Source organism: Odocoileus virginianus, chromosome 19 (assembly GCF_023699985.2).
Source record: "Odocoileus virginianus isolate 20LAN1187 ecotype Illinois chromosome 19, Ovbor_1.2, whole genome shotgun sequence".
NCBI lineage: Eukaryota > Metazoa > Chordata > Mammalia > Artiodactyla > Cervidae > Odocoileus > Odocoileus virginianus.
Genome location: NC_069692.1, coordinates 9,537,216 through 9,561,071, shown reverse-complemented (window position 1 = coordinate 9,561,071; position 23,856 = coordinate 9,537,216). Strand labels below are relative to the sequence as shown.

The following is a 23,856-nucleotide window of genomic DNA, read 5'->3' as shown; positions in this document are numbered from 1 at the left end:
CAGTAGTCAAAACTAATTTTATGGCACTATATAATTTGCTTAGCTCCTAGAAATTATATATTAATTTCAAATGAACTTATCACCACTTATAAAGCTGGTTTATTAGATTAAAAATTTAAGGACTTAAAAAAACTCTATTTCTACACAAAAACTATTACATCACTTTTGGGATTATCTGGAAAAGATTATGTGATAACAATGGATAAAATAATGTAAGAATAAATTATTTAGAATGATCAATATTAGATATTAGACAATAATGCGTTAGTAGAAATTATAAGATTATAAGAAATTGTATAGTCTTTCTCCAGCATTTGTAGAATCCATCAAGTAAAAGATCCCCCAAATCAGATTGCAACTGTCTAAACTGTGACAGGTTAGAGGAATGCCTGCTTTTCCTGTGGACTTAATGCATGCTTTTCCAATGAAGCTTGCATTTGTACATCAACCAATACAAACACATTAAAAAAAAGTAATAACTGATACTTTAATTTTTTCGTGGATATATAATATCCTTATTCAGAACTTAGAAATGCTATACAAGTAAACAGGGATATAATTTGTCCTAGATTTATACTTAAAGTAAAACAAACTATTACATTAAAATACAAGGCTTTATTTAAAAATTTCTGAACAATTCTTAAAGAATGTATTGAAGGAGAACTAGAATATTAACATTTTTCTTGAAATAAACTTTTCATTCCTCTTATTCACTCCATTTGCCACTTCCCTGCGGCCAAATGCTTCATTTACTCAACACAAAGCCTTTTGGAATATAACCTATTCAAACCCACTAGCATTTAGAATTTTTTAAAATGAGGGCAATCCACTTCTAAAAGCTGTTCAACAAAATTTTCTATTAACATAAGAGAACAGACACGGGAAGACCACAAACTTCATTAGGTTACCCTGACCAGGTCAATCAGAATGATCATTACAGCTTCTTTTCAGGTCTGCTCATAACTCAGCCATCTTTAACTGACACGTATGACTCACACTTCATATACATAAGATACAAAATCCTTATTTATTCTTTGTCCATGGAATTCTCCAGGCAAGAATACTGGAGTGGATAGCCATGCCCTTCTCCAGAGGATCTTCCTGACTGAGGGACTGAACCCAGGTCTCCTGCATTGCAGGCAGATTCTTTACCATCTTAGCCATCAGGGAAGCCCATAACCTCACATATTAGCATTCTGTAACTTACAAATGCCATTTCACACACATTAGTAAATGAATCCATCAGTTTCATAACTGAGACCACTGAACACATCTGTAAACAACCCAAGAACTCAGACCAGCAACAACTTGAATCATCATTCCCCACTCCAGAATCACAAAATAAACCCAGCATTTGATTTGGGTTGCTTGATTTTTCATATTACTGTCACTTTTTACAAAGAAGTTTCCTCTAAGACGAATAGAACACATTTAAAGACGTGATAATCATTCTGAATGAAGTTATCTTATTCAGATACTGGATGCCACAATTTTCCTAGGGTTTCCTTAATTTGCCTTTCAGTATAACAGAAGCAGGGGGTAAGGTGGGCACAGGATCGGCAGAGAAGAATTTACCTTATCTTTATGGGTTAACTGCTGGCTTATCACATCCTCACAGATGCTGGATGAAGGAACCAAGTTATGTAATTGATAAAACAGTTCCACACTCTTCTGGTGGTGCTGAGGTGTTGTATCTCCCAGCTGGTTCCACAATGTTAAAGCTACATGCTATTAAAAAGAAGATGTAAAAGTCACAGTGTTACACAATTGTAAATGAGAACTTTTAAACATTTCCTATTAGGTACAAACAAGCCTCTGACTGCCAGACCTAGAAGGTCTTAATACTCATTATGTCACTGAAATGAGATTTAAAAGTGTAGCTTTCCATCTGCTTGCTTCTCGTCATCCAGGTTTTTGGGATATCTTACAACAGACAGTCCTTTAACTAAATTTACTTTAAACATCAGATATGTTAGCACTTTTTACAGGGTCCAGATAAGACCCTATTTCACTATTTTAGTGATGTTTAGTAAAGTGATGCTAGAATACACTATCTTTAAGAGGATGTAAAAAGACCCTGATGCTGGGAGGGATTGGGGGCAGGAGGAGAAGGGGACGACAGAGGATGAGATGGCTGGATGGCATCACTGACTCGATGGGCATGGGTTTGGGTAGACTCTGGGAGTTGGTGATGGACAGGGAGGCCTGGCGTGCTGCGATTCATGGGGTCACAGAGTCGGACACGACTGAGCGACTGAATTGAACTGAAACCCTGCACTGAGGGAAGTTTAATGTTTATGTTTGTATGTCGCAAAGTGAAATATAATTCATAGTTCAAATATCCAAACTTCTTAAACCATAAAATAGGCTGTGTGTATTTCAGTGCTACATGTGTTAACACAGCATATGATTATCTACGACAGCACTAATAAAAAGGCATCAGTCAGTCATCAGGGTTCACCACCACCAAGATGATAGAACCCAGCTCTAATCTAGCCAGATGGACTATCTGAGGGATAAAATGACTTGAAGATTAAAATTTTTTATATATAAAGAATCTACCTGCTTAAGCAAAATATACTTGATGTTCTTTCTATGTCAAGGATATCGTATGTACTGCTGTGAAACAAATCAAAGGATATGCATTTTTTTCTGAATGACATCATGTTATCACAGATGATCATCAGACAATTTAGGGTTGGAAAACTTCTCCTGGACATTTTGGAGACCTGAGGTTGTACTCTATGAAAAGCAAAAGTGTGACAACCACTTCATCTGGAAATATATTTTACAGTATGAATGAACTTTTTACCCCAATACTCCCCTTATTCTTTTTCCCTCCTCACAAAACTGAGGACAGGATTGGCCAAGCAGTACTGATCAAATATGGTATATGGTATCTTTTCCTTATAGTACAATGTTAAGAGGTGTTCAATTAAGCCTGACTATCATCTTTTAAATCTCTGCTAAGCAGATCAGGTCTAGTCTCATCTTAGTCATGCTTGTAGTTCTTAAAACTTACCTTGAAAAATTCAGTCTTCTCAGCTATGTATCTCAGATTCCCCGGCGTGAGAGGAGGTCTAATCACCACAGCTACTCGTCCCTGGTTTGGACTTAAGGGCTGGGCAGGCTCCACACTGTTGATGTTTTCCCCAGTGACCATGGCCACGGACTGAGTCAATCCTACCAGGTCCATCACTAGTGAAATGGCACCACTCTGCACGCTGAAATCACTGGCTTGGCTGCAAGCGTTCATCAGCGTCTGGAGCCACAGCGGAGGCTGCACGTGCTCCCAGTCTGAAACGGAAGCCGGAAGCCAACACAGTCCATCACAGTGAACCTTTCAGGCATAGTCTGTCTTCCAAGTTAATTTCTAAAAACAAAGCACTTAAGAACTTTTGGCCTTGCTCTGTTAACAAAACCATGGTTTCTCACATACACTAGAGCTTCAAGAAAATAAAGCAGCAATAGGAATTTCATAAATTTTTTAATATGTATTTTTCTTGTGCTAAGTCACACAATCCAGTTTCTGTCCTAAAAAAGTTTATTAATCAACAAATATTATGTAGCTCACTGCACTCTGTGTGTGTGTCATACACAAATTTAAAGGAATGTAAATTTATATGATGCTAGTCATAATAAAGGAAATCAGCAGATCCGAATGTTACCACTAATTTTCTCCAGAGAAAGGAGTTAATTTCCTTCTTAGCGTCTGCTTGCTTGCCAACAAACTGTGAGACATCACGATCACAGAATTCCCCAACATATCAATCTCCTCAAAATGACAGTATTTTGTTTTAAAAAACTTACAAATTAAAGCCACAGTTTTAAAAATTAGCTGGCTAAAAAAAGAAATCAAATCCCAGTTTTAATATCTAAGCATTCCTTACAATAAAGGGTGAGTGGGTGGGAAGCATGCTACAGAAGATATTTTAAATAAATAAACCGAGCGCGCCTTACCAGAGTCTGACTTCTCGGCGTGTGAGTCTGAGGGGCGGCTCCCCTCAGCGATGTACACGGGGAAGCTGGAGCACTCCAGGAGGAGCTGGCAGGCAGCGAGGAAGGCGGGGAGGTACTCTTTGGAGGCTTTTTGTTTACTTATATTTCTCTCTCTCACGTCCCCCTGGGAATCCCGGTCCCAGCTGGAAGTCTCCCCCTGTTCTCCGCTGAGATCCCCTTGATGCTCTGGCGCCACAGCCTGAGAGAAGGCGTTGCTCTGGATGATGTAGAGGTTGATGAGTCTGGTGAGAAACTGCTGGACATACTCCAAGCAGCACTGCATTGCGGTTTTCTGGGCTGTCTTCCCACTTCGGGGTGCCGTCCCTTGAGCGATTACGGAAGGGGGCTGGATGACCGTTTCTTCAGACCCCACAGTGGAGGCCGTTTCTGTTTCAGAGGAGGTGCTCCCAATCGGGACGGCAGCTGCCCCCTGCCCCTCACTCAGTTCTCGGTCAATGTCATCAGTTCGGTCTGCTTGATACTGTATGAAGTCAGTGAACCCGCTCTCTGACGAGCGACTACTGGGTGGATTTTCTCCATCTTCGAATACTTCGGTGGGATTTTCAAGAGAAACTGATGAGACCTGGTAGACGGCAAAAAGAGCAGGAGGCTGGGTAGCTACATGTATATATGAGAAATTAAAATTAAATAGTCACATTTTGAAAGAAGTCAGCTATGGATTAGACTTATTCACGACTTAACTCACATTTCATAATTTAATCCATACATCTGGTTAACTCAAAACAGTTTCTACAATTGATTCATGTACCTATGATAACAGGAAATACTGACACAGTTCTAATTAACATATTAATATTAAGTCATTCAAGAAATATTTATTATTTGCTATATGCATAACTTAAGCTTAGGTTCTTGAGGACAAAATATGTATATGTAAAACTCTCTAAAATCTATATCCTTGTTTCAAAATAGTAACAATTTATTCAACCTACTTCATGAAGTCACTTTCCTAATGTCTACATAATGCATGGAAATGAGACATGCAAGGTTAAAAAAAATTACATTTTAAGAACTAGAAATAAAATCTACTAGGTCTTCTATTCAGGACCATATGAAAGTGAAACGTCTGTCTGAAATATGTAAAAGTTCTGTTTTAATGTTTGCCATTAATCTTACACTCTTTCAACAAACAGTTATTGAACCCATACTATTTGCCACATTAGGTACTAGCAACAAAAGGAATTATTTATAATCTAGAAGAGATAATTAATTATAACACAAACAAAAAACAAACCAACTACTGAAGCAGAATAGAGCCAGAATAGATTAACTGTTCCTTTTCTATAAATATAGGATGAGTACAACCATCAAGCATATTTTCTGGTTTAGTTTAAGTAAACAAAAGCTGTGTACATCATGAACTCCTTGGTCAATTGTGCCAGAGCATAATTTGAACTTGAATAAAAAGTGATCTTAGGGAAGATCTCTGAAGATAAACACTCTAAATGCTGCCACAAAGCTGGGTCTCACCCAGAGTTCTTTGCCTCAGTGAGGGACACAACTGTTCATCCGACCGGGAAGGCAGACAGCGAGGGGCGCTTCTTGCTGCCTTACCCACCACTGCTCCACACTTTCCCTACAGCCATTCCAGGGCAGTGGTCAAGGGTGCTGGCCGTTAGTTTGCTAAGGCTCTGACATTTTCCCACTTGGCAAATTACTAAACCTCTCCAAACCCAGGTTACCTAATCTGGGTAACAGAGATGGCAATATTTCGTACATTTAAGAATTACTATGAGGATTAAGTTAAGATAGTGTATACAGTGGGGGAAAAAAGTGAAAGGGTTAGTCGCTCAGTCATGCCCAACTCTTTGCGACTCTGTACATTAGCCCACCGGGCTCCTCTGTCCATGGAATTCTCCAGGCAAGGATGCTGGAGTGGGTAGCCATTCCCTTCTCCAGGGGATTTTATCGACCCAGGGATCGAAGCCAGGTCTCCCACACTGCAGGCAGGTTCTTTACCATTTAAGCCACCAGGGAAGCCCCTGTGTACACAGTACTTGCCACTTATTAAACACTCAATAAATGTTAGCAATCACTCGTTACCTACCAATCCATTACTACCGCTTATGGACTTTTCCTCCTCAATACATGGCTGATCCATCCATTTCCGCCTTCACCCCCCCATGGTGTTAGTACATGTTATCACCACCTCTCACCTGCACGACTGCACATCTCCCCACATCCATTTCTGTTTCTCAGATCCATACCCCACGCTGCAGTCAGAGTAACTTTTCTAATACACAAATCTGACTATGTCACTTGCTTTTTTCCCTTCAGTGTCTTTCCATTGCTCCTCAGATGAAGAATAAAAGCCTGAGGACAGTGACAAGCTCTGGAAGGCCTGGCCCCTCACCTTCTGCGGGGCGCTCCTTTCTGCCTGAGAGCCTGTGCAGGTGCTCCCTGCTCTGTCAAGTGCTCTCTGCCTCCCACCTCACCTGCGCCGACTCCTCTAGAGCTTCACTCAGACAATCCTTCCTCAAGAAAGCCTTCCCTGGCCCCTGATCTAGGTCAGATCACCCCAATTCCCACATTCCGACCACTCTATACTTTCCTTCATACATTTAGCACAGCTATAATTAAATGTGTAGTTGTTTGTTTAATGTGTGTCTCCCAAGTAGAAGGAAAGTGTTGGGAAGGGTTCACCAAGGTGTGCCTGGTCCAGCGCTGGGTACACAGAGTGGTTGCTGAATGGAGGGAGGTTATTTTCTGTACTTCAAAGGCAAAAAAACAAAAAAAAAAAGAAATCTGAAGCTCAGGGAAGTTCAATACAAATCTTGCCCAAGATCACAGAAAATAAGCTTAGTATTTAGGAGAAGAGCTCAGATTAGATGATTCCAAGTTCACACTCCCTTCATGGTAGCAGACCACTGTCTCTATAACAGCATAAGAACTGTTGCATTATAATGCCAAAGATTAGAGGTAGCCATTTGAACTGAACCTGTCCATTTCTCTCCTTTGAAAAATCTTGCATTAATACATTAAAAAAACACAAATCTTGTTTAAATGGTAAAACTGTCATTAGCTTATTATTACTTCTGTATTAATCTTTTTCATATGAAGACTATAGAACAATGGATGTTATTAAGTTCAGTTCAGTCGCTCAGTCGTGTCCAACTCTTTGTGACCCCATGAATCGCAGCACGCCAGGCCTCCCTGTCCATCACCAACTCCCGGAGTTTACTCAAACTCATGCCCATTGAGTTGGTGACGCCATCCAGCCATCTCATCCTCTGTCGTCCCCTTCTCCTCCTGCCCCCAATCCCTCCCAGCATCAGGGTCTTTTCCAATGAGTCAACTCTTCACATGAGGTGGCCAAAGTACTGGAGTTTCAGCTTCAGCATCAGTCCTTCCAATGAACACCCAGGACTGATCTCCTTTAGGATGGACTGGTTGGATCTCCTTGCAGTCCAAGGGACTCTCAAGAGTCTTCTCCAACACCACACTTCAAAACCATCAATTCTTCGGTGCTCAGCTTTTTTCACAGTCCAACTCTCACATCCATACATGACCACTGAAAAAACCATAGCCTTGACTAGATGGACCTTTGTTGGCAAAGTAATGTCTCTGCTTTTTAATATGCTGTCTAGGTTGGTCATAACTTTCCTTCCAAGGAGTAAACGTCTTTTAATTTCATGGCTGCAATCACCATCTGCAGTGATTTTGGATAGAATTCATACTATAAATTCAGTTACACTTGCATACATTTACAATATTTAGTTGTATGGTCTGTATTACATAACTATGGTTCAGATAGCTTTACAATAAAGTAACTTTCTGAAAATAGAAAGGAATGACATGTTTGGACATTTGGGTATAGAGATCCAGGGCACTGATTTTACAAAAATGTACTAAGTACATGGAGACAAAATTGGATTTATAATTTTTAAAAGAATCATTCTATCAGTTACAGTGTCCGAAAAAAAGGGGATACAGAAAATACTCTCAGCTTTCAAATATGATCAATTTTAGACATCTCAGTGAAGATAATACCATTAAGTTTCAGTAAAAAACCCCCCCAAAACAGAAAAACAACATAGATACTCCGGAAACAGGCAAGAAAATCTAAAGGTGGGGTGCACAGGAAACGTATCTAAGGTTAATCAACCACTGTATTAGAAAAGTATATTGAATTATTCTTCATTTAACATGAATTGGTGTTCTTATTTACCTTACCTCTAACCACCAATAAAGGGCCTCCAGATGTTTTCTACATAATATGTGAACATGCTATTGAGAGAACACTACAGTCCCTCTCCAACATTCAGAAATCTCATTCAAAAAAAAAAAAACCAGTTAACAGTTAACATCTATTTTAGTTTTATTCCTAAGAAGATACTAGAGGCATAAAAGAAAAATAGCACACAAAATGCACTGTCCAACAATGGAATTGATATTCATACCATATAAATAATAAGCACGTAGGAAGGAAAATAAGACAGACTAGTTTTAGTTTATGTGGGATAATCTGGGATATATTTAAATTGTTTGGTGCTAATGCTCATTTCATATGTGAAAAGCAATATATTTAGAGAGTACAAGAAAAAAGTTTTAGGGTTAAGACTTGATGGAAAAGGCTGTATGAGATCATCCTGATAATATTTTGCCAGGCTGACAAAATTAAAAAGCAACTGAAAAAAAAGTAAGGGTGAAGACACAAACACAAGATTTAACTCAACGAATCCTTAAATGCTTATATGCTAAAAATTTTTTAATTTTTGTTTTAACATAGTGCCTTTGTGCCTATATTCAATAAAATTACATGATTCCATTACTGTTTGTGTTAATATTCACCAGAAAAGAATTGCAATATTATAAATTTGAAAGCTTTCAAATTCTTGATTTTTTCCATACTTGTTTAAATATGCTACTAGTGCCAAACATTAAAATTATAGTTGATCCAGAGCAATGTGGGGGTTAGAGGAACTGAGGTCCTACAAAGTCAAAAACCCACATGTAACTTTTGATACCCCCCAAAACTTAATTACAAAGCTTACAGTTGACTGGAAGTCTTACCAATAACATAAATAGTTGATTAAAACACCTTTTGTATATGTATATCTATGTATATTTTATGCATTCATAACATACCTTTTTCTTAATTTTTGTGGTATTTTTAGGCTACATGATTTATCTGAGAGTTTTTTTAAATTGTCACAAATTTTCAAAAAATTTTCCAATATATTTAGTGGAAAAAAAAATCTGCATATAAGTGGACCCACTCAGTTCAAACCTGTGTTGTTCAAGAGTCAACTATGTTACAATTCTATTCAACATCATAAAGTAAGCATTAAGAATCTGGAAGACTGAGGAGAGCAAAAAGATTCTGGATTTCTAGAAGAACATGTCAAAAATTTAGTGTGCATATGAAAAGGACCAATAAAGTTTGGATTATAAGCCTGCTGTTTAATAGGATAGTTGTGGACACATGTGGCCTACTGAGCTGTTGAAATGTGCTGATTTGACAGAGAAATTAAAATTTTTAATACAATCAATTTTAATTAAAATTTTAGAAGTAATACTTAGTTTAGTTCTGAGAAAACTTTCAAGTATGTTTAGAACAACCTGGGTAAGTGAATTTAATTTTCCAAATGTAAATTTTACGAACTTAAGTACAGAGAAAGTACTTCTAATAAAAATTTAGTATTTGAATGTGCTATAAGTATAAAATACACAGTAGAATTTTGAAGATGGTACCAAAAAATGTAAAATGTCTAATATTTTTTATGTTACATCAATTTTATATTGATTACATGTTAGAATGACAATATATTTGCTCTAAAGGGATAAATATAATTAAAATTATTTTTACCTGTTTCTATTTTTTTAATGTAGTTACCAGAAAATTTTAAATTATATATGTTGCTTGTAATAAATTATATATAATATAAATTATATATAATATAAAATATATAATATATAATTATATAGTATAATTTATAATATATAAATTATATATATTTCTCTTGCAAAGTGTGAATACAGACAGTTATATTCCACTGGCGCCAAAAAAGCCTACAGAACAGTCTATTGACAGAACACTGGGAACAAGGAAAGATTCACTAATATTTAAATGATTACGTGCAATGATTTTAGTTAGAAACTGTTCTGCCTTGAAGAAATATATTTGGTTTAAAACGAAAAATAATAGTGAAACATTACCTTTTTTTCTTCCCACTCCTTGACTGAGTTGTTCTGCCCACTTGGAAACTGCAACACCCCTCCAGTGCTGGCAGATAACAGAGGAGGTTGAACCTTGCTAAGAATCTTTGAGCAGAGCCTGAGCGAATCTGTGAGTTCGGTCAAGTGCAATGTCTGGAGATGGCTTGTCAGGGCGGATATCATTCGGAGCAGCAACTGGGGTAAGTGTTCTGTCTGGATTTCAATGTAAGTCTCCTGAAAATAAATGTGAAATGACAAAAGTTTACACAGTGTATAACCCCACAGTTATGTTATTTGCTTTTAATTTATATATTTAGAAAAAGGAAATAACTTTATATGTATCATGCTCTTAATTAACACTGGTCATTTATTACTAATGACATAAAATTTCTATTCCAAAATTCTCAATTTAAGTACTTCAAAGCATGTATTATAGAAGAACCCCAGTTTTATCTCTTATAATACTGAAATTATAACATAAAAAAGTAAATAGAATCAGTTAAAAACAAAACAGGCTGAATGTCATACCTGACATAGCACCCTCATACTTCTAGTAGGCTTCAAAAGGAGAAAGCAAAGAATTGAGGAGAGAAAAGGGGAAAAGATTTCCAACAGTATTCATTTAATAGAATCATTAATGAATACAAAGGCAGCAATAGACTACTATATACTAAACATGTAAGATTTCAATAACATGCAATTACAAAATAAATTCCACTTATAAGAATTGTCTATGTATTACAGATTATATAGGTCAGAGGACAAAACCTTTGAAAAATTTTATTTAAAAAGCTAAGCCAAAGGGAAAATCAATTTAATTTTAAAAACGATACTTATGTGAAGATGAGGTCTATCTTCAACATGAAATATTTGAGCTGTGTTATTACATTTCCCCATTATTTTTTTACCAAGGTGATCTTACCAAAGAAACTATATCCAACAAAAAATCCACCAGTAAGCAGAAATTGGTCAGCTGTAACTCAGATGACTCACTACTATCTCCAGGCCCAGTCTGAAGTCTGGCATGCAGTGTCCTCCTAAAAGGACAAAATTCACTTTATCAAGTATACTATCAAGTGATCTGAATACATGTGACTACACTGTTGCCTTTTTAATGTGAGTCACATCAACACTGGGATGCACATAATTAAGGTCTTGTGATGAAGTATGTTCCCTTTCCTCTAGGACACTATGCATCTCTACATGGAAAATTCCCAAAGCAAGATTGCTAGGCTGAACCTCTCCCTGTAACCCCCATCCTGAACTTCTGAGTATTCTGGATGGTTCTATTTGGGACTTATTCCCCATTCCCCCCACTATATATTTCCTCTCTTAGTTAAAATGCATTATTTGTTGCTTGATTTCCAGCATTTGTTCACACCAACTTGTCCTTTTGGACTGTCATTCTCCCCTAACCTCATCCTTTCACATCCAGAACGCAGCCATTCTTCAAAGTTTGAGATCAAACGTTACCTCCTCCAGGAAGCCTCTTCTGATCCAAGTAGCAGAGGTCATTCCTCCAACAAACACGCACATTACATCGTATTAATCCTAAATGATCATACACTGCCCTACACCCTGAAGACACAAAGAGAATGGTCCAGTCCCTAGCCAGCAAGGAATATAAGCCTAGAGACAAATAATGTGACAATGTGATAGTATATGAGAAGCAGATTCTGATGCAGATTTGAGGGGGTAGGACCTCTTTATCGGACCTTTCCAGATGGGCGAGGGAGAAGAGTATTTTACAAGACAGCACGAGTGAAGGCTCAGGAGCAGCATCAACGAAGGCTCAGAGAATGCTGCTCAGGGAGAGTCTATGCTAATTACGTTCAGCTAATGTTCTTCAGGGAGTACTCTAGGTCAAATAAAGAACGGTGCATGCATGCATGCATGCATCTGCGTGTGTGTGTGTACACATGTGAATGTAGAAAGTTCAGTTCCGTTCAGTCAGTCAGTCGTGTCCAGATCTTTGCAGCCCCATGAACCACAGCATGCCAGGCCTCCCTGTCCATCACCCACTCCCGGAGTCCACCCAAACCCATGTCCATTGAGTCGGTGATGCCACCCAACCATCTCATCCTCTGTCGTCCCCTTCTCCTCCTTCCCTCAATCTTTCCCAGCATCAGGGTCTTTTCAAATGAGTCAGCCCTTTGCATTAGGTGGCCAAAGTATTGGAGTTTCAGCTTCAACAGTAGTCCTCCCAAGGAAAAAACAGGACCGGTTGGAACTCCTTGCAGTCCAAGGGACTCTCATTAGTCTTCTCCAACACCACAGTTCAAAAACATCAATTCTTCAGCGCTCAGCTTTATGGTCCAACTCTCACATCCACACATGACTACTGGAAAAACCATAGCTTTGACTAGACAGACCTTTGTTGATGAAGTAATGTCTATGTTTTTTAATATGCTGTCTAGGTTGGTCATGGAGAAGGCAATGGCACCCCACTCCAGTACTCTTGCCTGGAAAATCCCATAGAGGGAGGAGCTTGGTAGGCGGCAGTCCATGGGGTCGCTAACAGTCGGGCATGACTGAGCAACTTCGCTTTCACTTTTGATTTTCATGCATTGGAGAAGGAAATGGCAACCCACTCCAGTGTTCTTGCCTAGAGAATCCAAGGGATGGGGGAGCCTGGTGGGCTGCCGTCTATGGGGTGACACAGAGTCAGACATGACTGAAGTGACTTAGCAGCAGCAGCAGCAGGTTGGTCATAGCTTTTCTTCCAAGGAGCAAGTGTCTTTTAATTTCACGGCTGCAGTCATCATTTGCAGTGATTTTGGAGCCCCCCAAAATAAAGTCACTCACTGTTTCCATTGTGTCCCCATCTATTTGCCATGAACAGATGGGACCAGATGACATGATCTTAGTTTTCTGAATGCTGAGTTTTAGCCAACTTTGTCACTCTCCTCTTTCACTTTCATCTAGAGGCTCTTTAGTTCTTCTTCACTTTCTGCCATAAGGGTGGTGTTCTCTGCATATCTGAGGTTATTGATATTTTCCCGACAATCTTGATTCCAGTTTGTGCTTCATCCAGTCCAGCATTTCACATGATGTACTCTGCATATAAGTTAAATAAGCAGGGTTACAATATATAGCCTTGACATACTCCTTTCCTGATTTGGAACCAGTCTGTTGTTCCATGTCCAGTTGTAACTGTTGCTTCTTGATTTGCATACACAGGTCAGGTGGTCTGGTATTCCCAACTCTTTAAGAATTTTCCACAGTTTGTTGTGATCCACGCAGTCAAAGGCGTTGGCGTAGTCAGTAAAGCAGAAGTAGATGTTTCTCTGGAACTCTCTTGTTTTTTCGATGATCCAATGGATGTTGGCAATTTGATCTCTGGTTCCTCTGCCTTTTCTAACTCCAGCTTGAACATCTGGAAGTTCACGGTTCACGTACTGTTGAAGCCTGGCTTGCAGAATTTTGATGATCACTTTGCTAGTGTGTGAGATGACTGCAATTGTGCAGTAGTTTGAACATTCTTTGGCATTGCCTTTCTATATTCCTTCCACATCATAATCTCTCTAAGGTACCTGTAGCCTTTAATACTAGGAATAAGCATGTGCATGTCTTACTGGCTCTTGCTATGAGCTCTTTGAAGACAGGGACTCTCTCTATGTCTAGCAGTAGCAGTTCAATGAGTAAGCAAGCAGCTTTCTAAATCATTAAAGGGATTAATGCTTTATAGTTTTAAAAGTCTTCTAAATTCAAGATCATAAATGCTTACTTGTTGACTATATGCCATTGAGGCTTGAAGTTTAATCAATCTGGTTCTGAGAGGATTTGGTCTAGAATCCAGATAAAAATTCTACTCAGAGTTACTAGTATTACTGGGTTTTCAGGGCATTTTTTAAGCTGTAAATCCTAAGGGGTGGATGACAATATAGGCTGCTTCTATGTTTTTAAAAACACAAAGCCACCAAGGAATTTTTTGTTATTCAAAGTGAGAAGCATTTTGGGAGAGTATGCTGACCAAGCACAAATTTGCTATTTCCTCTTACAACAATGAAAACCTAGATTACTAAAGATTGGAAAGGGAAAAATCTTTCATCTATGCTGTTGACTCAATAACTCATCTCTAAACTACTTTTTAAAGCTAAGATTATATGATCAATGAATCTGTATTCTAGAAGGACACAGCAGAGACAGATTATGGCCATCAAATAAATAATAACTGTTAGTAGTAGTACTAGACTGTATAAAAGAATATTCTTTTCATTAAACTCAAGAAAAAACAAAGACTGGCTATGGATGATATTAGATTAAAATGAATAAAACAATTTAACATACCTACAACATTCTTCAAACCAACGCGCAACGTAATCCCACATATAATAAGGCTCAAAGGAATTAAAGAGAAGGTTGGCAGTTTTAATCAGTTCTGCAGTTTTCTTATTTTCCCTTAATTTACTAAAAAAAGAAAAAAGAAATAAAAAAACTGATAAATGTTAACATTTACATTTTCAGATTTAATGTGACTGCAAAGTTATTAGGGGAGTACGTGTTCCTAGAAAACTTGAAAATGACAATACTGCAACAAGTAATTTTTATCCACTGCCACTTTATCACTTTATGTGCAGTTATTTTTCCAAATTTGGGTTGTCATAACTTAAATGTATGATTAAGCTCAGAAATCAGCTTTGCGTAAGAGAAAAGGCTGTGCTTCCAGCAGAACAGGAAGTTCTTTCTGAACTATTCTGAGAGCCTGATTGTGAATTTGGCATTAAATTCCTTTGTTTTCCTTAGCACATATAAACTGAACTGTGATTTGATTTTGACAGCCTTGATTCTGAAAGAATTTTGTCTGCTTCCCTGCACTATTCAGGATTTATTTGAGAAAGATTAAGTTTATTTTGTGAGTTTCAGTAACAAAAAGAACTAATACTGTGAATAGTCATTCTTACTGAAATTCCATCAAGAAAAAATAACTTTGCTATTTCAAGTGGGAACCCTGTAGCCTATTAAATACTCACCAACCTACCATTTCCTTTCACCCTTAACAATTAAAACAATTGTTTTTATATATAGTGAGATACTGTCGATACAACAAGCATGTTATAGCACAAAGCTAATTAAATATTCTATGTGCTCAGGAGCTCAGTTGTGTCCGACTCTTTTCCACTCCATAGACTGTAGCCCACCAGGCTCCTCTGTCCATGGAATTTTCCAGGGAAGAATACTGGAGTAGGTTACCATTTCCTACTCCAGGGGATCTTCCCAACCCAGAGATCAAATCCATGTTTCCTACTGTCGCCTGTATTGGCAGGTGAGCCACCTGGGAAGCCCTGAATACTTCACAGGACAAACTAAATTATCAGGCAGTGTACAAAATGAAACAGAGCACAAGCTGGGCTTCCGTGGTGGCTCAGACAGAAAAGAATCTGCCCGCAATGTAGGAGACCTCAATCCTTAGGTCGCGAAGATCCCCTGGAGAAAGGAATAGCCACTCACTCCAGTATTCTTGTCTGGAGAATTCCTTGGACAGAGGAGCCTGGTGGGGTACAGTCCATGGGGTCGCAAAGAATCGGGATACAACTGAGTGACTGATACACAGACACACACACAGTATGAGGTTAGTCAACAGTTACTTCTCAAACAAAAATTGGAGAGGATTTTACTTATCAGAAAGCAAAAACTGTCTTAAAAAGCTTTAATATATAAAAGTATGTTTTAGGAAAGCCCAGGTTATCTCCAAAGGCTCACCAAGGTGACATTACTAAAATGCAACGTGTGAGTTTTCTGGCAGCGCAGTGGTTAGGACCCTGCACTTTCAGTGCTGAGGGCCTGAGTCCAATTCCTGGTCAGGGAACTAAGATCTCACAAGCCACACAGTGTGGCCAAATAAATCAAATCAAATGCAAAGTATGTAAAAGAAATTGCTCTCTTGAATCCTTTGTCATAATGATAGGTGAGACTGGGAAAAAAAAGTACGCTCCTTAAAGTAGAAAAGAAATGAAAAAGTAAGATTGTCAACATGTATCTACCATTGACTTAGAGAATAGGATATGTTAACATTATCTGACTTGTCCCAGCCATTAAATATATATTATATATATATGTATACACACACACACACACACACACACACACTCTCACATATATATCCCACGTGGCGCTACTGGTATAGAACCTGCTGGCTAAAGCAGGAGGTGTAAGAGATGAGGGTTCAATTCCTGGGTCAGCAAGATCCCATGGAGGAGGGCATGGCCACCCACTCCAGTATTGTTGCCTGCAGAATCCCATGGACAGAGTAGCCTGGTGGGCTAGAGTCCACAGAGTTGCAGAGTTGGACATGACTAAAGTGACAGCGCACACACACACATATATATAGATAAATAATCCGAAAGAGGAAATAGTTAACTATCAGTTGAAAAAAATTGGTAAAGAACACCTATTGCCCTTTGATTCATTTAACTGAAATGACTGCTCAAGTCTTTTTCTGATCTATACTTTGGTCTCCTGAGTATGTCAAGGCACCAAGAGGCATTCCTCCATGCAATCTACCAGTCCGGGTTACCAAGCAAGGTACAGCTTTCATTTTTAACTGATATGTGGCAGTTAATCTTTTGTCAGTTTGATAGGTGTGAATGAATTCCCTGGAATCTATATCTTCACATTAACAGCTAAAATTTAGTTTTCTAAACTGGTGAGATTGAGAGCCAACCCTGGAAGGTGATGGCTACACAGCAGTCATATCTGTTTGAAAGGTCAGTGCAGTTAACTATGAAAGTTCATATTTCTAAAATATAGTAAGACCTTAACTTCACTCATTCATAACACAAATTTCATACGCAATGTCTCCTTTTAAGTATTAGTAAATGATGACTTTTGTGTCATGCTTAATTTTTTGGTAATCTACCTGCTTAACTGAGCATGATCTTTGCTGAAGGGTGGTTCCATTTGAAGATCCAATTCTGCTTTGCACTGAGAATATAACGTTCTGAACACTTCAATTAGGACATCTTCTAGGATTACAGGTCCTAAAATTAATACACATATTAAAGATAAGAATTAACATTACAAATCATGATTAACTATAAACTGGCACAATTAAAGTATGCTTTAAAACAAGTATTTTGAAAAAATAATGTTTTTTTCAGAAGTGAAACTAAACTTCACATCTTGAGAAGCTAACACAAAATAGTAAATAACTGAACAAATGTTTATTTAGAAATTACAGAATCAGAAAAATTGGTTTTGCCAGTTAAAAGCTCTTTCAGCTTGGACAATTTCAATTCCTTTGAATTTTAACTTCTTCATGTAGAATGAGGATAGTAAGAGTAAACTTACAGGACAATCAGTATTAAGGGTTAGGAAAAATTTTGTAAGATAGGTAGCATAGTTTCCAGAATATAATGGGTATTCAATTAATGTAACTTATATTACTATTATTAATTTAAATAATACAAAAATTCACAAGGCTAACCTTTATTGCTGTAAGAGATACCAATCTTAAAAAACTCTCTGAACTTCATCTATTACCACATAATAGTTAAGATAAACTCTCAAAGCCATTGGTACAACTCAAGTTATCTTTATACTTAATTTTTTCATTTTTATTTTAAGAGTTGGTAGGAGAATTTATGTATATTTGCTAAAGTACCTATCTATAATTTAATAAAATTACATCTTATTATTATTTCATTTTGCCCAGGTTTTTCTTAATTTCTGTACCAGCTGACATAACTGTCTTCCCAATAGATCAAATATATAAGAAATACACAATGAAGAAAGGGAAAACACAAAAAAACAGGATGTGGGGAAGAAAGTTGAGGGATATGACTAAAATATTTTTGCTTAAGTCCTTGAATTCTGGAAACTATAAGATAATCATGACAGATCATCAATGTTTTGATTTCAGTAACTTAGCCAGGATTGAAGAGCTTAGATAGCATCTTTAAAGTGACTCTGCTATCTACATAGTACAGGGTAGACATATGATAATCCATCAGTTGAATGTATATTTGTATCTTTTTTTTTTCCCATTTATTTGTATTAGTTGAGGCTAATTACTTTACAATATTGTAGTGGTTCAGATCACCAGCCCAGGTTGGATGTATATCTGTATCTTAATGTTCTAGAGCAGTGGTCGCCAATCTTTTTGGCACCAGGGACTAGTTTTGTGGAAGACAATTTTTCCACAGATGGTTGGGAGGGAGGGGAGATGGTTTGGGGATGACTCCAGTGCATTAAGTTTACTGTGTACTTTATTTCTATTATGATTACATCAGCTCCACCTCAGACCATTAGGCATTAGATTCTGGAGGCTGGGGACCTCTGTTCCAGAGTGAATTTTAAGCAAGGAATTATTGAGAACCTATCTTTATAGGTCATCTCAAAATACGAAAATTTTTCTAAGTATTACTTTGTCTTATTTTTATTATGTAGCAATACAAAACAACCACATGTAATCTTATGCCTTAGGATAGCATATATTACCTAGCTCAGGTTTGTCCAGTAAACTGATTAAAATTCGAAAAGGCTTTAAATCCTGCATTAAAGTGCTCTCTTCTCCAAATACATTCACTTGTAAGATTCCCACCATTGCCTTCAAAAAAGAAAAAGTATATTAGTCACTTAAGTAAGCACATTTAAAGGCTTTTTTTCTTTAAATTTTTTTTTTTTTTTTTTTACATACAACCATGTGTAAACAGAGATTTACATCTCCTATTGTTTTTCTGAAGCTCTTTTGCCAAAGCTGGCTTTTTTCCTTGGCTGGGGGGAAAATAATTATATTCATTTGTCTTGAAAGAAAGTGCTTACATTGTCTCTAGAAAAGAGGTGGAAAAATTAAAGAAAATTTAGAAAAATAAATTTATGAATTTGATTTCCTAAAAGATAAAATCATTTCTCTTGACAGCCAACATGCCCTAAATTCTGCCTGTTATCAGGGCAGTATCGCTATTACACCATTATTTTCCCTTCAATAACTCAAAACTGTATTCTCATAACCTCACTCATTTCAAAATGTTTCAGATACCACGTATTTCCTGTTTATTTGGAGATATCTTGAATAAACATAATTGAAGTAAAAAATAATATGAAATAAACCTATGGATCATTGTAACATTTCCATCATAATAGTAGTTGTATCACATTGAGATTCCTGTTTCGACCCAAATTTCCCTGGAATTTCAGAGTAAGTAACATAGGCACTCACTTAATTTTGCAAGAGTCCCAACTTTTACAAGGGCAGACAGGTGAGAGGCTGCAATTATGTTATAATGAAGTCAGGAAAACAAAGTAAATGAAAAAAAGATCTCAGGACTTACATAGAAGTGAGTCTAGCTTACCATAACTTATTCATTTTACTGTAGTCATTGGCTTGTTACAGTCATTCCTAGGAGATCTGTGAGTCTTACCTCCACCCCTTTCAACTGTAAATTAATTCACTGAAGGCAGGACTTTGACATACAGATTACTTATTGAGTAACTACAGTGGTCATAGAGTAACAACAAAAAAAAGAAAGCTCCATTACCTGAACCAACAATTCTTTTGAAAAGGTAGTAAAATAGTAAGTGGCATGTTCTTCAGGATTACTGTGTCTTGTGCTTCTGGGTCCTATGATAGCACCGTTGTTATCAAAACCTCCATGGAAACAAAGTGTAAAACAAATTAAAACTGAATTCTTAAAACTGTTGTTCACTAAATACCAAAACAACAAATCAGAAACATCACTAAACACTTACCAATTAGTAGCCCAATCAATGTCAGCAAGAGAGATCATTTTAGATAGTTTAATAAAGGGAAACCAATTCAATACATAAGTGAGTATCATAGTATACTTTCAGAATTATCTTGTTTTTTTTCAAACAGTGAAATAACTGAAGATTCAGAATATTCAAAATAAATTGTATTGTGTCTTCTCGCTCTGGGCAGTAGAAGCATAAAGACAGGCCAAACATGACAAAAAGTGCGGAAGAGCGAAGTGTGCACAGCAACTTACTGCCTGAGTGGGAGGAGGTACCATGAGTGGGACAGGAGCTAAGTCCTGATTCAAGTTTTGGATATTATGTCAGAATTCTGACTATCAATTTATTCTTCTTTGTCTACATACTTAATAGTATAACAGCTTCAATTTATAAGGAGAAAAAAAAAATCTTGGCAAGGAACACGATCCATAGATTAATATAGCTTTTTCAACTAAGAAGCTTTTGAGATTTCCTCAGATCATACACTAATACTTTTTTTTGTTTGTTTGTTTACTGTTGTCTATTTGAGTAAATTTTAGTCTCTTCATTTAGGACATACATAAACTTGATAATACTTATGTATGGAAAATTTCCCTTCATCCTTTTCCCAGATAAGACCACACACAGCAAACACCTACCGAGAAGCCAGGCATAAAGTCTTCGGTTCAGGGACATATCCCTCCTCAGGACTACGTGCAGCGCTGCTGACAAGATCCGGATCATATCTGGTCGAGTGGCCTGCAACAGTTGGGAATGTGGTCGTACTTAATCACATACAAAAACAAATGACAGTTTTTTCCTCTTTAAAAAAAAATAATACCTCACAATACGTTCAGAACTTTAGGGCTTATGAGGTACTTTCATACAACATTATCTCATATGATCTTCCAAACAGAGGAATTATTACTTGTATTTTACAGATTAAGAAACAATAAGAAAAGGTGGGTAACAGTTATTTAGTTGTATAGCTAAAACTATAACTCAATTATTTTAACCTCCATTTTCAAGTTCTTTATCATATCCAACAGTAGCAAAATCAGACAGAAAACCAAGAAAATGGAGCAGGATGGGATAGACACAAGAGAAGACTATGTCTTCAGTGGTATCAACACTGACCATACATTCTTTAGAAGTTCACTGTCTTCATCAATTCCAACTTTTTCATTTCTTGTTCTTTTTAAAATTTTTGATCTGCAGTATTTCAAACATAGAGAAATACAGAAAACAATATAATGGGCCCTTTTTGAACCCTTGGACTGCAAGGAGATCCAAACAGTCCATTCTAAAGGAGATCAGTCCTGGGTGTTCATTGGAAGGACTGATATTGAAGCTGAAACTCCAATACTTTGGCCACCTCATGAGAAGAGTCGACTCATTTAAAAAGACCCTGATACTGGGAAAGATTGAGGGCAGGAGGAGAAGGGGATGAGAGAGGATGAGATGGTTGGACAGCATCATCGACTTGATGGACATGGGTTTGGGTGGACTCCAGGAGTTGGTGACGGAAGGGGAGGCCTGGCGTGCTGCGGTTCATGGGGTCAAAAAGAGTTGGACAAGACTGAGCGACTGAACTGAACTGAACTTTTGAACCCATCACCCAGCTTTAACAAGTCTTAATTTTTTTCATCTTATTCCAGGTCTTTTAAAGAGAAATAGTTCAATTTTTTTTTTTTGCTTCTTTCTTAACAGCCTTAATTGGATGTTTAAAATATGATTTACTAAAGGAGATCTTGTTTTAGCTGAAAGGGTTAAAGTTAAAAGAGAAAAAGAAAGCAGTTAATTAAATTGCTGTCAATTTTAAGAATATCACTAGATAGTCACTTAAGAATTTTGGAATGTGACCACTACAAGGTAAGGTAAAAATCTACTAGTCTCACAACCACTGTAGAACAAAGGACCAGAGCCCCTCACAGGGCCAAAGCACTTAAAAGTCTGGCTAGTGCCCCAGCTGCTTGAGAATGCGTCTCTCCTTAATCAGACTAGGCAACTTTTTACTACACCATGCTTTTTGACAGACATTAGTAGAAAGGGATTGACCCAGTTTACTTATTTTAAAGGAATCTTAGAGAAATAACTGACATGTTAAAGAACACAGATCAAGAGCTGCCAGAATACCATTACTCATCTGAACACAGATATCTTCTATTAATCTAAACATCCCCAAACGGTGGTCCCCAGACTCCTGGAGATCTCTAAGACCCTTTCAGGAGGTCCACAGGTAAAGAAAATATTTATAACAGAACACCAAGATGGTATTTGCCTTTTTTATGTGTTAACATTTGCTCTGTTCATGCAATAGTGGGTAAAACTGCTGGCATCTTAGCACAAACAGAAATCGTGCCAGCAGTGGCAGCCACTGTACTTTCAGTCATTGTATTTTTTACTATCATGTATTTTCAGTAAAAATAAAAAAATAAAAAAAGTCAGTTTCACTTAAGAATGCTGCTGATTAGACAGCAACATTTATTGCATTAAATATTTAACTCAAATACATGTTGTATTCTGCAATATTCTGTGCAACGACAGGAGTACACATAAAGCACTCCTGCTGTAAACTAAAGCATCATGGATGTCTCAGGGAAAAACACTTGTGTGACTATGTGAATTGTGAGGTGAACTACTAGCTTTTGCCATTCTGCTTTCACCTGAAAGAATGACTGACATGATCTATGATTATTCAGGCTTGGACACTAGGCAGAAACTTTCTCAAAAATAAACAAAGTGAGCCTATTACTTCAAGGAAAACAATATTCATTGTAACAAATAATAAAAACTGAGCTTCCAAGAGAAAATTAGATTTTGGAAAATCTGTATTTGGATTGAAATTATATTGAAGTGAACTGACTTGAAAGCTTCCAATACCTAACAAACTTACTGATGAGATCAGTGGTCATGCTAGTAGATGTGATCATTTATTGCTGTGTTAACACCTGGTGGTTTAGTCACTAAGTCGTGTTCAACTTTTATGACCCCAGGACTGTAGCCTGCCAGGCTCCTCTGTCTATAGGATTTTCCAAGCATGAATACTGGAGTGGGTTACCATTTCCTTTTCCAGAGGATCTTCCCAATCCAGGGATCAAACCTGGGTCTCCTGCACTGCAGGCATATTTTTTTACCAACTGAGCTACCAGGGAAGCCCAAGTGTGAGAACTTGGGAGACACAAAAAGTTCAATAAAACAACACTTTCCAAACAGCCACCTGTGATGTTACAAAAGCATGTATGGTACAAGATCCACTCAAAGTTTAAGTCCAGTGGATTTTAATCAAACAGACTATGAAAAGTTCACTGATATGGTTTTTGACTTCATATTACAACTAGTTTTTTTTTTAAAAAACTATAGCTTGTCAAGTTTTGGAAAGCACCAAAGAAGAATATACTATTTTAACAAAAAAGACTATTGCAGTACTTTCCTTTTCCAACTAGTATTTGTATGAGATCAAACTTAATTCAAATACTTTAATCAAAAAAAACACCACAATGAATGCCAAAGTAGGTATCAGCATTCTGCTTTCTGTTAGACCAGACACTAAAGAGATTTACAAAAACATAAACAGTGAGAATGTACTAATTTTTTAATGTGTTATAAGATACTTTAATACCATTTGTTCTAAAGTGATAACTTTGTTATTATTTTTAAGTGAATTTAAATTTTAAATGTAAATATTTAATATTTAAATAAATATTTTAAATTTATCAGTTTTAATTTCTAATATGATAAACATAGATCTACCATATATAAGCAAAAGAATTTTTAGAATTCTCAATATTTTTAAAGAGTGTAATGGGGCCATGAAACCAAAGAATTGCTGACCTATTTAACCTCAGATATACACATCATAGATATTGTCACAAGATCCTGAAAAGTAATAGCAATGTCTTCCAATCTTATTTTGAGAGGAAAAACATCCTTGAGAAAGAAAGAAGTCACTTCTTGGTTACTACTGATATCACCACATATTTCTAACATGGAAAAAAAATTCTG

The 23,856-nt window shown here is 37.0% G+C and overlaps 1 protein-coding gene across 9 annotated transcripts in view; it reads right to left on the bottom strand.

The window, feature by feature from the left end:
* DOP1A (DOP1 leucine zipper like protein A) overlaps window positions 1-23,856 on the bottom strand; it is a 131,568-nt gene that overhangs the window by 48,615 nt on the left and 59,097 nt on the right. For 4 of the 9 annotated variants that reach the window (XM_020878890.2, XM_020878895.2, XM_020878896.2 and 1 more), the window contains 11 exons: window positions 20,511-20,610; window positions 19,659-19,768; window positions 18,619-18,727; window positions 17,039-17,159; window positions 14,470-14,589; window positions 11,102-11,216; window positions 10,708-10,737; window positions 10,180-10,413; window positions 3,961-4,582; window positions 3,023-3,297; window positions 1,576-1,728 (listed from right to left, as the gene is read on the bottom strand). In XM_020878890.2, the coding sequence (XP_020734549.2) occupies window positions 1,576-1,728; window positions 3,023-3,297; window positions 3,961-4,582; window positions 10,180-10,413; window positions 10,708-10,737; window positions 11,102-11,216; window positions 14,470-14,589; window positions 17,039-17,159; window positions 18,619-18,727; window positions 19,659-19,768; window positions 20,511-20,610 (1,989 nt within the window). The remainder of the gene's footprint in view (window positions 1-1,575; window positions 1,729-3,022; window positions 3,298-3,960; window positions 4,583-10,179; window positions 10,414-10,707; window positions 10,738-11,101; window positions 11,217-14,469; window positions 14,590-17,038; window positions 17,160-18,618; window positions 18,728-19,658; window positions 19,769-20,510; window positions 20,611-23,856) is intronic. The other 5 variants (XM_020878894.2, XM_070449840.1, XM_070449841.1 and 2 more) reach the window with 2 other exon arrangements.